Here is a 13186-nt window from a genome sequence, read left to right as displayed (position 1 = left end):
GATTTTGAGCCCCATGTTGGGTATAGAGATTATTTAAAAAAAATAAAATCCTTAAAAAAAATAATTAGGTGTTAGGTCTTGGGAGTAGTTGTAGACAGCTTCACAAACTCTGTAGCAAAACCTTTTTCCTGAATTTCCCCTGTAAAAGAATGACAGGATCCATTAATGGTGTCATTATAGATTGTTTTCCAACCTGAACTCCCCTGATTTGAATTCTTTCATTTCAGTCTATTGAACTCTGCCGACCACTGGATTCCCGACTAGAACATGTTGACTTTGAATGTCTCTTTAAGTGCCTGAGTGTGTGCAATCTCATCCGGGTCTGTGCCTCCCTCCTTTTGGAACGGAGGGTAATCTTTGTTGCCAACAGCCTAAGGTGAGAAATTTGTAAAATATGTCACTTCCTACTGGTATTTCACTTGTTTTCACTATTTTAAAATTTGGGCATTTACAAAAACCATAGGATCTCAGTTACCTAATGCCATAGTGATGTGGATAATTCCAAATGGTCAGTAATCCAGAGCTATTTTGCATTAGGCTATAGCCGTCACTTTGGGATTGCAGTGAATTTATTTTTCTAAGTGTGTTTTACTTAAACCGTTGTTAAAGGTTCATACTGCTGGAATGAATAAGTCATGGGATAAAAGGTACACCATAGGGAATATCGTCCATGATACTGTAATGCTAAGGTGACAGGTGGTCGCAACACTTATGAGCATAGTATAATGTGGAGAGACTTGGAGTCACTATGTTTACACCTGAAACCAGTGTCACGTTGGTGACACCTGAAACTAAGGTAACATCAGTATAGCGTGTCAACTATACTCAAACAAGAAATTAGTTGGCATTCCTTTATCTAAGTACACATTAACTTTGAGCAATATAAATTGTGGGGAAAAGCTGGTTAAGACTAAAACTTTTCTGTGAATTAAGTTAAAAATGTAAACAAAATGTCAAAAATTAATGAGTCCTCACAGAATCGCTCATCTGTGATCACTAACCAGTGTCAGGTAATTCTGTAACATCCTATCTGAACCATTCTCCACGTGTTGAGTGCGTCACACCGTTTCTGCTTTCTTCTCTGGCCAGCACCCTGTCAAAATGTGGCCATGCTGTGGTTGCCACACTGTATCCGTTCACCTGGCAGCATACCTACATCCCAGTCCTACCAGCATCTATGATCGACATCGTGTGCTCACCCACTCCGTTCCTTATTGGAATCCTGTCTTGCTCCTTACCGCAGCTCCAGGACCTCCCCATTGAAGAGGTGAGATGGGAGAAAAGACAGAGCACTGACAAATGAAAACAGATTGCCTTTAAGAGTGTTGGAGTCGTCATTCGTATTAAAAGACAATATTCATATACTATGCCATCCTATTTTTGTATCTTTTTATTAAAGTGAGAAAAATTCCGGGGCGCCTGGGTGGCGCAGTCGGTTAAGCGTCCGACTTCAGCCAGGTCACGATCTCGCGGTCTGTGAGTTCGAGCCCCGCGTCAGGCTCTGGGCTGATGGCTCGGAGCCTGGAGCCTGTTTCCGATTCTGTGTCTCCCTCTCTCTCTGCCCCTCACCCGTTCATGCTCTGTCTCTCTCTGTCCCAAAAGTAAATAAAAAACGTTGAAAAAAAAAAAAATTTAAAATAAAAAAAAAAAAAAGTGAGAAAAATTCCATAGTGCACATGAATCCAAAGTTGTGGTGGTGCCATGGGCTCGTTCTTGTGTTATTCCGAAGGGCAGGTCTTTTTGTTTGTTTTAAGTCAAACACAAGAGCTACTCTGGGTTAACTTAAAAAGTTGTTTTAAGGGGCGCCTGGGTGGTTCAGTCAGTTGAGCGTCCGGCTTTGGCTCAGGTCATGATCTTGCAGTTTGTGGGTTCGAGCCCCGCGTCGGGCCCTGTGCTGACAGCTCAGAGCCTGGAGCCTGCTGTGGATTCTGTGTCTCTCTCTCTGCCCTTCCCCTGCTCGTGCTCTTCCCTATCTCTCGAAAGTAAATAAACATTTAAAAAAAATAAAAAAAAATTGTTTTAAATATAACACACATATAGAGAAGTGTGGTCAAAACAAAATGAATTATCACAAAGTGAATGCTTACGTAAGCCACATTGGAATGGAATGGAAACATCACAGTGGTGGAGACAATGCCACCAACACCTTGAAAAGTCTCCATCAGGCCACCTTCTGTCACTGTTCCCTTCCCACGCCCATGAAAGGTAACCACTGTCTTGACCGTTATGGTGTTCATTTACCTGTTTTTCTTTATAGTTTTACATCCTACCCATTTATTCCTAAACAGTATAGTTCAGCTTTGTCTGGTTTTAAGCTTGTTATAAATGGACTCGTGCAGTGTATAGACATATATTTTATCTGGCTTCTTTTTTTTTGTAGCCAAATATATTACTTTTTATTATAATTACTTTTTTTTAACTTTATTTTTTATTTTTTTTTTAATTTACATCCAAATTAGTTAGCATATAGTGAAGCAATGATTTCAGGAGTAGATTCCTTAGTGCCCCTTACCCATTTAGCCCATTCCCCCTCCCACAACCCCTCCAGTAACCCTCAGTTTGTTCTCCATATTTATGAGTCTCTTCTGTTTTGTCCCCTTCCCTGTTTTTATATTATTTTTGTTTCCCTTCCCTTAGGTTCATCTGTTTTGTCTCTTAAAGTCTTCATATGAGTGAAGTCATATGATTTTTGTCTTTCTCTGAGTGACTAATATCACTTAGCATAATACCCTCCAGTTCCATCCACGTAGTTGCAAATGGCAAGATTTAATTCTTTCTGATTGCCAAGTAATACTCCAAGTAATACTTGTTCTTTATCCATTCATCCGTTGATGGACATCTGGGCTCTTTCCATACTTTGGCTGTTGTTGATAGTGCTGCTATAAACATGGGGGTGCATGTGTCCCTTCAAAACAGCACACCTGTATCCTTTGGTTACATACCTAGTAGTGCCATTGCTGAGTCGTAGGGTAGTTCTATTTTTAGTTCTTTGAGGAACCTCCATGCTGTTTTCCAGAGTGGCTTCACCAGCTTCCATTCCCACCAACAATGCAAAAGAGATCCTCTTTCTCCACATCCTCGCCAACATCTGTCATTGCCTGAGTTGTTAATGTTAGCCATTCTGACAGGTGTGAGGTGGTATCTCATTGTGGTTTTGATTTGTATTTCCCTGATGATGAGTGATGTTGAGCATTTTTTCATGTGTCGGTTGGCCATCTGAATGTCTTGTTATCTGGCTTCTTTTGGTTAACCTTGTGTCTGTAGGATTCATCCCTGTGGATGAGTTTAACAGCTGTTCCATCATTCTAATTGTGCGTATTATTCCATTGTGTGAATACCCATCCTACAGTTGATGGACTTTTGAGTTGTTTCCAGTTTAGGGCTACTACAAATAATGCTGCTATAAATATTCATGTGCATGACCTTCGGTCCGTATGTGCATGCAATTCTAGGGTATATACTTGGAAATGGAATTGCTGGGTTATGGATAAGCATATCTTCAACTTAAGTAAATAAGATCAAACTGTTTTCCAAAGTAGCTGTGCCAAGTGAAACCCCCTCCACCAATGTATGAGAGTTCCTGTTGTTCCATATCCTCCTGACACTTCTTATCATCAGTTTGTATGATGTAGCCTATCTGGTGAATGTGGAGTGGTATTCTCATTGAGGTTTAATTTGCATTCCTTGATTACTGTTGGGGGTGTGCATCTTTATTGGCCATGTGAATATCATCTGTTATAAAATTCATTGTCTATCTTTCTACTGGATTGTTTACCCTCACTGATTTGTAAGAGGTATTTTTATATTCTGGGTATCAGCCTCTTTGTGGCATGCCTTTTTATTCTCTAAAATGATGTTTTTAATGCACAAAAGTTCTTAATTTTAATATAGTCATAATTATTGGTCTTTTCCTTTTATGGTTAGTGTGCGGTGCTATCTCCTCTTCCCTTCCCTTCCCTTCCCTTCCCTTCCCTTCCCTTCCCTTCCCTTCCCTTCCCTTCCCTTCCCTCCTCTCCTCTCCTCTCCTCTCCTCTCCTCTCCTCTCCTCTCCTCTCCTCTCCTCTCCCCTTCCCCCCTCCCCTCCCCTCATCTCATCTGCACTGACAACAGCATCTGACGTGGGGCTGGAACCCATAAGAGCTGTGAGATCATGACCTGAGCCAAAGTCGGAGGCTTAACTGACTGAACCACCCAGGTGTCCCTTTGCCTTTAGTTTTTAATTTTTTTGTATATGATAGGAGGTAAGAATCTTTTTTTTTTAATATGGACAGTGAACTATACTAGTACTAGTATATTAGGAAGTATATTGAAGTCCTCAAAAAATTTAAAATAGAACTACCATGTGATCCAGCAATCCCACTTCCAGGCATATATCCAATAAAAATTAAATCACTCTCTTGAAAAGATACGTTCACCCTCATGTTGAAGAGGAAAACCACTGTTTTCCATAGTGGTTGTACCAATTTGCATTCATATCAACAGTACACAAGGGTTCCTTTTTCTCCAGCATTTATCTTTTGTCTTTTTGATAATAGCCTTTCTAACAGAGATGAGGTGATGTCTCAATGTGGCTTTGAGTTGCATTTCCTTAATGATCAGTGATGCTGAGCACCTTTTTATGGGCCTCTTGGCCAGTTTGCATGTCTTTGGGAAAAATGTCTATTCAGTTCCTCGGCTCATTTTTTTTTTTTTAAAGTAAACTCTACACCCAACATGGGGCTCAAACTCACGACCCCAGGATCAAGAGTCACATGCTGTACCATCTGAGCCGGCCACATGACCCTCTTCTGCTCATTTTTAATAGGATTATTTGGTGTTTGTTTTAGTTTTTGGTCATTGCTGGGTTTTGTTTTGTTTTGTATTTTGCTATTGAGTTGTATGAATTCTTTATGTATTTTGGATATTAACCTTTTATCAGATATATAATTTGCAAATATTTTCTCCCACTTCGTAAGTTTCCTTTTCATTTTATTGATGGTTCCCTTTGCTGTGCAGCTTTTAGTTTAATATGCCTCTACTCGTTTATTTCTCGCTTTTGTTACCTTTGCTTTTGGTGTCAAATCCAAAAAATTCATTGACCAAACTAGTGTCAAGATGCGTACCCTTTATGGTTTCAGGTCTTAATATTCAAGTCTTTACTCCAGTTTGAGTTGATATTTTTTTAAGTTTATTTGTTTTGGGTTGGGGGAGGGGGTGCAGAGAGAGAAGGAAAGAGAATCTCAAGCAGGCTCTGTACTGTCAGCGCAGAGCCCAGCATGGGGCTTGAGCTCACAAACTGTGAGAGCATGACCTGAGTCAAAATCAAGAGTCAGACACTTAACCACTGAGCCACCCAGGCACCGCATTTTGAGTTGATTTTTATGTATAATATAAGATAGAGTCCAGTTTCTCTTTTTTGCATGTGGCTGTTTTTCCCGACACCATTTATTGAAGAGACTGTCATTTCCCCATTGCACATTGTTGCTTCCTTTTACTGTAAACTGACTATGCGTGAGTTTATTTCTGGACTCTGTTCTGTTCCATTGATCTATGTGCGTTTTTATGCCAGTACCATACTGTTTTGATTACTGTAACTTTGTGACCTGGTTTGAAATCAGGACGTGTGATGCCTCCAGCTTTGTTATTTCTCAAGATTGCTTTGGCTATTCAGGGAACTTGGAGTCCCATAGGAGCTTTAGGATTGTTTGTTCTATTTCTATGATGAATGCCACTGGAATTTTGACAGGGATTGCATTGAATCTGTGCACTGCTTGGGGTAGTATGAACATTTTAATAATATTTATTCTTCTCATCTACGGGCACAGAATATCTTTCCACATACTTGTGTTCTTCAGTTTCTTTCATCAATTCTTACCGTTTTCAGTGTACAGATCTTTCACTTCCTTGACTAAATTTATTCCTAATTACTCTTTTTGATGCAGTTGAAAATGGGATTGGTGGTGTTCTTAATTTCTTTTTCAGATAGTCCATTGTTAGTGTATAGAAACACAGCTGATTTTTGTACTAACCTTTTTTTTTTTTTAACTTTTAATTGTGGAAAATTTCAAACATAGTAAAAGTAAACAAAAGGTTAAAATAACTCCAATTACCCTACTTCAGCACTTACCAACTCATGGGGCCATCTTTACCCTTACCCACTCCTCTCTCCCATAACATTTTGAAGCATATCCTGATATAATTTCGCTGTTAAATATTACAATATAAATCTCTATAACACAAGGACATTTTAAACATAATCACAATACCATTATCACACCTAAAAATTTAATAACAATTCTTTTAATATTAATACAATCCAGTGTTCATCTCTCCATTTCATAAATATTTAATAGTTTGTTTGCATCACTCCCAAATAAAGTCCACTATTGTATTTGCTCAGTATGGTTTGTCACTTTTAATGTATAGATGTGCCTGCCATCATTCTTTTTTAAATGTTTATTTATTTTTGAGAGAGGGTATGCGTACATGCATGACCAGAGAAGGGGCAGAGAGAGAGGGAGAGAGAGAATCCCAAGCAGGTTCTGCATTGTCAGCACAGAGCCCTACACGGGGCTCAATCCCATGAACTTCAAGATCATGACCCAGGCCAAAGTCAAGAGTCAGACGCTTAACTGTCTAAGCCATCTAGGCACCCAAGATGAGTTAACTTTTAAATGGGCTACAACTTGGGGTGCCTGGGTGGCTCATTCGATTGAGCATCTGACTTCAGCTCAGGTCATGATCTCACCATTTGTGGGTTCCAGCCCTGCGTCTGGCTCTGTGCTGACAGCTCAGAGCCTGGAGCCTGCTTCGTATTCTGTGTCCCATTCTCTCTGCCCCTCCCTAGCTCATGCTCTGACTCTCCCTCTCTCTCTCTCTCTCAAGAATAAATAAAACATTAAAAAAAATTTAAATGGGCTACAACTTGAACTTAATTTTGTTTAAAACTATTTCCATTGCTTGAAAGAATCAAACACTCTTCCTGATCTAGCAGTGGCTAATGTATGTCTCTGTGAATGTCTCTGGTTTAACTTACCTAGCTCCTTTATCCCATAGGTGCTGATAGTTGATCTCTGTGCAGACAAGTTCTTGCAGGAGGTAAGTAACAAATGAGGTGATTACATAATATTTGGGGATAATTGGACAGAAAATATGTGAAAGTACTTAGAGAAGATGACTCAGGCAAGACTTTTAGTTCCTACACATACTGACACTGTGGCCAATCATACAAGATTGACCTGAAAAATTGGGTTAGGTTTATAGCTGTCTCTCCCAAAGAAGGAAGGAGGAAAAGATTAAATGTCATTCTCAAAAGAGGTAACCCTCCTTTGACATCCAGATGGGCTGATGTATAAGGATCTAATTTCATTGAAAGTAACAAGCATCCAACGTTGATTATGTCTAGATGCTGTGAGAATCTAAAGGTAAGACGCAGTTTGAGCCCCTCAGACCTTATGATCTAAAAATGAGAAGGGGGAGTGGACATATGTATAAAGTTTTAGAAATGGTGTAATAGAGATTTCCACACGGTACAGTAGGGGCCAAAAAGAAAAAAAAGTGGTCATTTATTCTGGGTCTTGAAAGTGGAAGGGAGAGTTAGCAAAGCCTGCTTAGGGCAACACTCTGTAGCCTGTATATAAGTGTGTGAGCACTCAGCACAGGGTAAGAAAGGATGTTTCCCGAGACTTTGTCTCTTTTCAAAGCGTTTGAAACACTGTTTATTTGTGGATGATCTTTGTAATACAGTGTAAGACTTGTAGATGAGAGATATTTGATGGAAAGTTACCAGAAAATGTCGTAAATATATATATATATTTAAAGACAGCTATGTATACCATAAACATCCTGAATTCTGCTGAATGTAGGGAAAGAAGGTTCAGACTGAGTCTTTAGCCAAAATCTATACAAAGTCACCGGTGAAATTTTGGGGATTTAACTGGTATATGTTTGAGATTTTCTCTCTCAAAGGTCCTGAAAAATCTCAATTTCGTCCCTTAAGGTATCTGATGAGGATGAAATTCTACCTCCTAAACTCCAAGCTGCCTTGATGCAGATTTTGGAAGAACGAAATGGAATCTTGTCTCAGGAGCAGAATTTTTCACAAGGTATGAGATAAATGGTCGAAGACTCAAAGTCAAGGTGGTAAATACTTACTGAATGCCCAGCACCCTACTAAAGAACGTACAAAAGTATCAGATTGCCTGTGATCTGGAAAGCTTATAATCAGCTTCGTTGCTGACCCTCAGATGTACTGGTCCCCTTCGGTTTCAGTACTTTTTTTTTTTTTAATTTTTTTAACGTTTATTTATTTTTGAGACAGAGAGAGACAGAGCATGAACAGGGGAGGGTCAGAGAGAGGGAGACACAGAATCTGAAACGGGCTCCAGGCTCTGAGCTGTCAGCACAGAGCCCGACGCGGGGCTCGAACCCACGGACCGTGAGATCATGACCTGAGCCGAAGTCGGCCGCTTAACCGACTGAGCCACCCAGGCGCCCCCGGTTTCAGTACTTTTACACTTGCTCTGTTCCATTCATAGAATGCTGTTCTCTAGATAATACACATGGCTCAAGCTCTTGTTTCCCCACAAGTCCATGCTCAGATGTCACTTTCTCAGTGAGGCCTTTCCTGACTGTCCTTTTTATTTATTTTTAATGTTTTATTTATTTTTGAGAGACAGCATGCAGGCAGGGGAGGAGAGGGAGAGAGAGAGGGAGACAGAGGATCCGCAGTGCACTCTGTGCTCAAAACAAGCCGATGTGACGCTAGAACTCACGAACCCCTGAGCCAAAGCTGGAAGGTCAACCGACTGAGCCACCTAGGCGCCCCCTGACTGTCCTTCCAAAAACTGTACCCACTCCTTCAAGGCTCCCTATCCTTCTCCCTGACCTTAGTTTTCCCCAGGGCTTTTATCACCATCTGATGTACTAGAAATGTAAGGTCCATGAGAGCAGCAACAGTCTGTTTTGCTTTATCTCCAGTCCTTGAAACAATAGTCAGCAAGTAGGTACTCGATAAATATTTGTTGAATAAATGGGCGAACAGTATTTACTGAGTGGCTTACTGTGTCCCAGGCATTGTGCTCCACACTTAGCATACATCTTATTCCATCCTTGTAATGTCCTTATGAAGCAGGTATCATTATTTCATCCCCATTTTACAGATGAGAAAACTAAGGCTGTTTACTGATGGAGAATATGAAGGGAGGAGCAGCTTTAGAGAAATAATTAAAAGTTCAATTTTGAATATCAAGATACATACTGGATATTCAATACACAGCAGACATTCAACTAGAGATATCAAGTAGACTTTTTAAAAAATATTTATTTATTTATTGAGAGAGAAGGGGAGAGAGACAGAGGATGAGCAGGGGAGGGGCAGAGAGAGAGGGGAACAGAGGATCTGTTCATTGACAGCAGCGAGCCCAAGGTGGGGCTCGAACTCACCAACCGTGAGATCATGACCTGAGCCAAAGTCAGACTCTCAATCGACTGAGCTCTGGGTGCCCCCAAGTAGGCATTTATATACATGAATTTGGGATTCAGATTTGAACTGAATTTGCTATTTGGTTTTTTTTTTATTTTTTATTTTTTATTTTTAAAAAAAATTTTTTTTTTCAACGTTTATTTATTTTTGGGACAGAGAGAGACAGAGCATGAACGGGGGAGGGGCAGAGAGAGAGGGAGACACAGAATCGGAAATAGGCTCCAGGCTCCGAGCCATCAGCCCAGAGCCCGACGCGGGGCTCGAACCCACGGACCGCGAGATCATGACCTGGCTGAAGTCGGACGCTTAACCGACTGCGCCACCCAGGCGCCCCTGAATTTGCTATTTTAAAGCTGTGGGACCAAATGAGGTAACCCCCTATAGAGTGAGTATAGATAGAAAATAACAGATTTAAGGATTGAGCCCTTGGGTTGGCTGGGAATGTTGTGGTCAGATTTCTGATGTTTGGCAGCAGGGAAGAGGAGCATCCAGCGCAGGGAAACTACAAGAGCAGCTAGTGAAGGGGGAGAAAAAACCCAGAGGAGTAATATTATAGAAACTGAGTGAAGAGTGTATTTCACAAGGAAAGTAAACAGTGTGTCGAATGCTACGGAGAGGCCAAGTAATGCTACGAAGAGGCCGAGTAAGATGAAGACTCAGGATTGACCGGTAGATCTGACAATGGGAAGGGCTTAGAGACCTTGTAGCGGCAGATGCAGTGAGATGGTGAGAAGGAAGCAAGACTGGGGAAGGTTCAAGAGAGAATTGGAATGTCATTCAGCTTTTTGTAAAATTTCTTTTTTAATGTTTATTTATTTTTGAGAGAGAGAGAGACAGAGTGTGAGCGGGGGGAGGGGCAGACAGAGGGAGACACAGAATCCGAAGCAGGCTGCAGGCTCCCAGCTGTCAGCACAGAGCCCGACGCGGGGCTCAAACCCACCAACCCTGAGATCCTGACCTGAGCTGAAATTGGACGCTTAACCAACTGAGCCACCCAGGCGCCTCAGCTTTTTGTAAAATTTTAATGGAATTAGAAAGGGCCAAGAATAGTTAAGACACTCCTGTAAAAGAACCACATTGAAGGGGCTGCCCCACAAAACACCGATTAATCAGAAAGTCACAGTAATTAAGATCATTCGGTTTTGGTTCAGAAATAAACAGAGCAAGGGAAAGAAAGAACAGAAAGTGCGTAAGCATAAGGAAACTTAATTTGTGTCAGTACCAACATTGCCTATTAGCAGGAAAAGAATGAACCATTCAGTAAACAATACTAGGGCAACTGGTTTTCCATATGAAAAGAAATGAATATGATCCATACCTCAATCTGTACCTAAAACTAAGTCTGATGAATTAAAGATTTAAATGTTAAAAGTGAAGGGGGGCCTGGGTGGCTTAGTGCAATTCTTGATCTCAGGGTCGTGAGTTCAGGCCCCACATTGGGCACTGAGCCTACTTAAAAAGAAATTGTAAATGTTAAAAGTAAAACATTAAATGTCTACAGAAGAATAGAAGAAAATATTTTAGGGGGCACCTGGGTGGCTCAGTCGGTTGAGCATCTGACTCTTGGTTTCAGCTCATGATCTCACGGGTTTGTGATCGGAGCCCCATATTGGGCTCTGCGCAGTCAGCATAGAGCCTGCTTGGGGTTTCTCTCCCTTTGCCCCTCCCCAACTTGTGTGCACGCACATTCTCTCTCAAAAAAATAAATAAACATTAAAAAATAATTTATGTTTTGGGACAGTAATGGATTTCTTAAATGTGGCACAAAGAGCAGGAACCATAAAGTAAAAGGTTGATTAATTTGACACATAAATTGTTTAAATCTGTTCATTAAGGGTCACCATAGAAAAGAAATGTAAAACAAGCTACAAACTAGGTGAAGCTATTTTCAACAAATATAACTAGTAAAGGAATAGTATTCAGAACTTATTTTTAAGAATTCCTACAATTTGGGGCTCCTGGTTAAGCATCTGCCTTTAGCTCAGGTCATGATCTTGCCGTCCATGAGTTCGAGCCCCAAGTCAGGTTCTGTGCTGACAGCTCAGAGCCTGGAGCCTGCTTCAGAGTCTGTGTCTCCCTCTCTTTCCACCCGTCTCCCACTCACACTCTGTCTCTCTCTGTCTCTCAAAAATAAAGAAACATTTTAAAAAATAAAATTAAAAAATAAAAATTCCTATAATTCAGTAGTTAAAAGATGAACAACTTGGGGTGCCTGGCTGGCTCGAGTTAATAGTGTGTGTGACTCTTGATCTCAGGGTCATGAGTTCAGGCCCCACATTGGGTGTAGGGATTACTTAAATATAAAATCTTAAAAAAAAAAAAAAAAAAAGATGTACAACACAATAGAAAAATGGGGGAAACATATGAACAGTCATTTCATAGAAGAGGAAACATGAAAAGCCAATAAATATATGAAGAGGTGTACACCCTCATCAAAATCAGGGAAATGTAAATTAAAACCACAGTGAGATACCATTTTATACCCACCATATTGGCAAAAGTTAAAAAGTCTGACAATATCAGGCATTGAGGAGAATGTGTAAATTCAGCTGCTTTGGAAAAACAATTTGTCATCATTTAGTAAAATTAAAGGTGTATATATTCTGGGGCACCTCGGTGGCTCAGTTGGTTAAGTGTCTGACTTTGGCTCAGGTCATGATCTCACGGTCTATGGGTTTGAGCCCCGCGTTAGGCTCTGTGCTGACAGCTCAGAGCCTGGAGCCTGTTTCAGATTCTGTGACTCCCTCTCTCTCTGCCCCTCCCCCTGCTCATGCGTGCACGCTCTCCCTCTCTCTCTCAAAAATAAACTTAAAAAAAATTTTTAAGGTGTATATATCCTATAACTGACAATTCAACTTTATGATATATACCCTAGAGAAACTCTTAAACATGATAATTAGGAAACAAGTAAATAGTCTTCATAGCAGCATTATATGTGATAGCAAAACTGTTCATTGACAGGAGGATGTTGCCTTAAGAAAAGCGTCTTACAAACATCTGTTTTACATAAGGTTCAAAGACATACAAAAACCTAAAAATATGTTGTTGGGTTGCCTATGTGTATAGAGGAACTGTAATCTCAGGTAAGGGAATGAGAAATATAAAATCGCAGAGAATCGTCGCCCTCTATTGGAGAGTAGGGGAAGAACATTTCAGAGAGGGCATCACACGGAGCTTCAGAGATAACCCTTGATGATCTGATCTATTTTAAACTTTGGGGTGGGTACTGGTGTGTTCATTTCACTCGTGACCTTATGAAATATTTATACATATAAAAGAATGTACAAAGCATATACACTAAAACAAACAAATAATTGAAGATAAGTTATAGAAATGCATAATTTTTAGAACAAAGGGAATGAGATTAAGAAAGGGTACAACAGGTGTAAACAACTCTTGAAAAGTTTTGCTGTAAAGTGGAAGAGAAATGGGACAGTAACTGGAAGGGGTGGGAGACTGGGGCACAGGTGTTGACAATAAAAGCAGTGATGGATCATGGATTCTCAGCTACAGAAGGAAAGAGATGAGAAGGATGTCTGTTGAACAAAATATTTTAAAAATGTACTTTATAATCAATGTAATGCCAGAAGAGACATTAGTGGTCACCTCATCAGCCACCTCATTGTACAGATATAGAAAGAGAGGCCGTGGGGTGGGGGGTGCAGGTGTAAAGCAACTTGCCTCCCATTATACTGCTGCTTCATGGTAGAACTCTGACCAAAC

At 40.5% G+C, this 13186-nt stretch overlaps 1 protein-coding gene across 3 annotated transcripts in view; it reads left to right on the top strand.

Moving 5' to 3' along the window:
• DENND2C (DENN domain containing 2C) overlaps positions 1-13186 on the top strand; it is a 90722-nt gene that overhangs the window by 72486 nt on the left and 5050 nt on the right. For all 3 annotated transcript variants that reach the window (XM_030327557.2, XM_030327559.1, XM_030327558.1), the window contains exons 13-16: positions 228-376; positions 1090-1267; positions 7036-7077; positions 7979-8084. In XM_030327557.2, coding sequence (XP_030183417.1) covers positions 228-376; positions 1090-1267; positions 7036-7077; positions 7979-8084 — 475 coding nt within the window. The remainder of the gene's footprint in view (positions 1-227; positions 377-1089; positions 1268-7035; positions 7078-7978; positions 8085-13186) is intronic.

The sequence above is a fragment of the Lynx canadensis genome, chromosome C1 (genome assembly GCF_007474595.2).
Source record: "Lynx canadensis isolate LIC74 chromosome C1, mLynCan4.pri.v2, whole genome shotgun sequence".
In the NCBI taxonomy this organism is placed as follows: domain Eukaryota; kingdom Metazoa; phylum Chordata; class Mammalia; order Carnivora; family Felidae; genus Lynx; species Lynx canadensis.
Note: the sequence above shows the minus strand (reverse complement) of the source record. Positions and strands in the feature narration are given on the sequence as shown.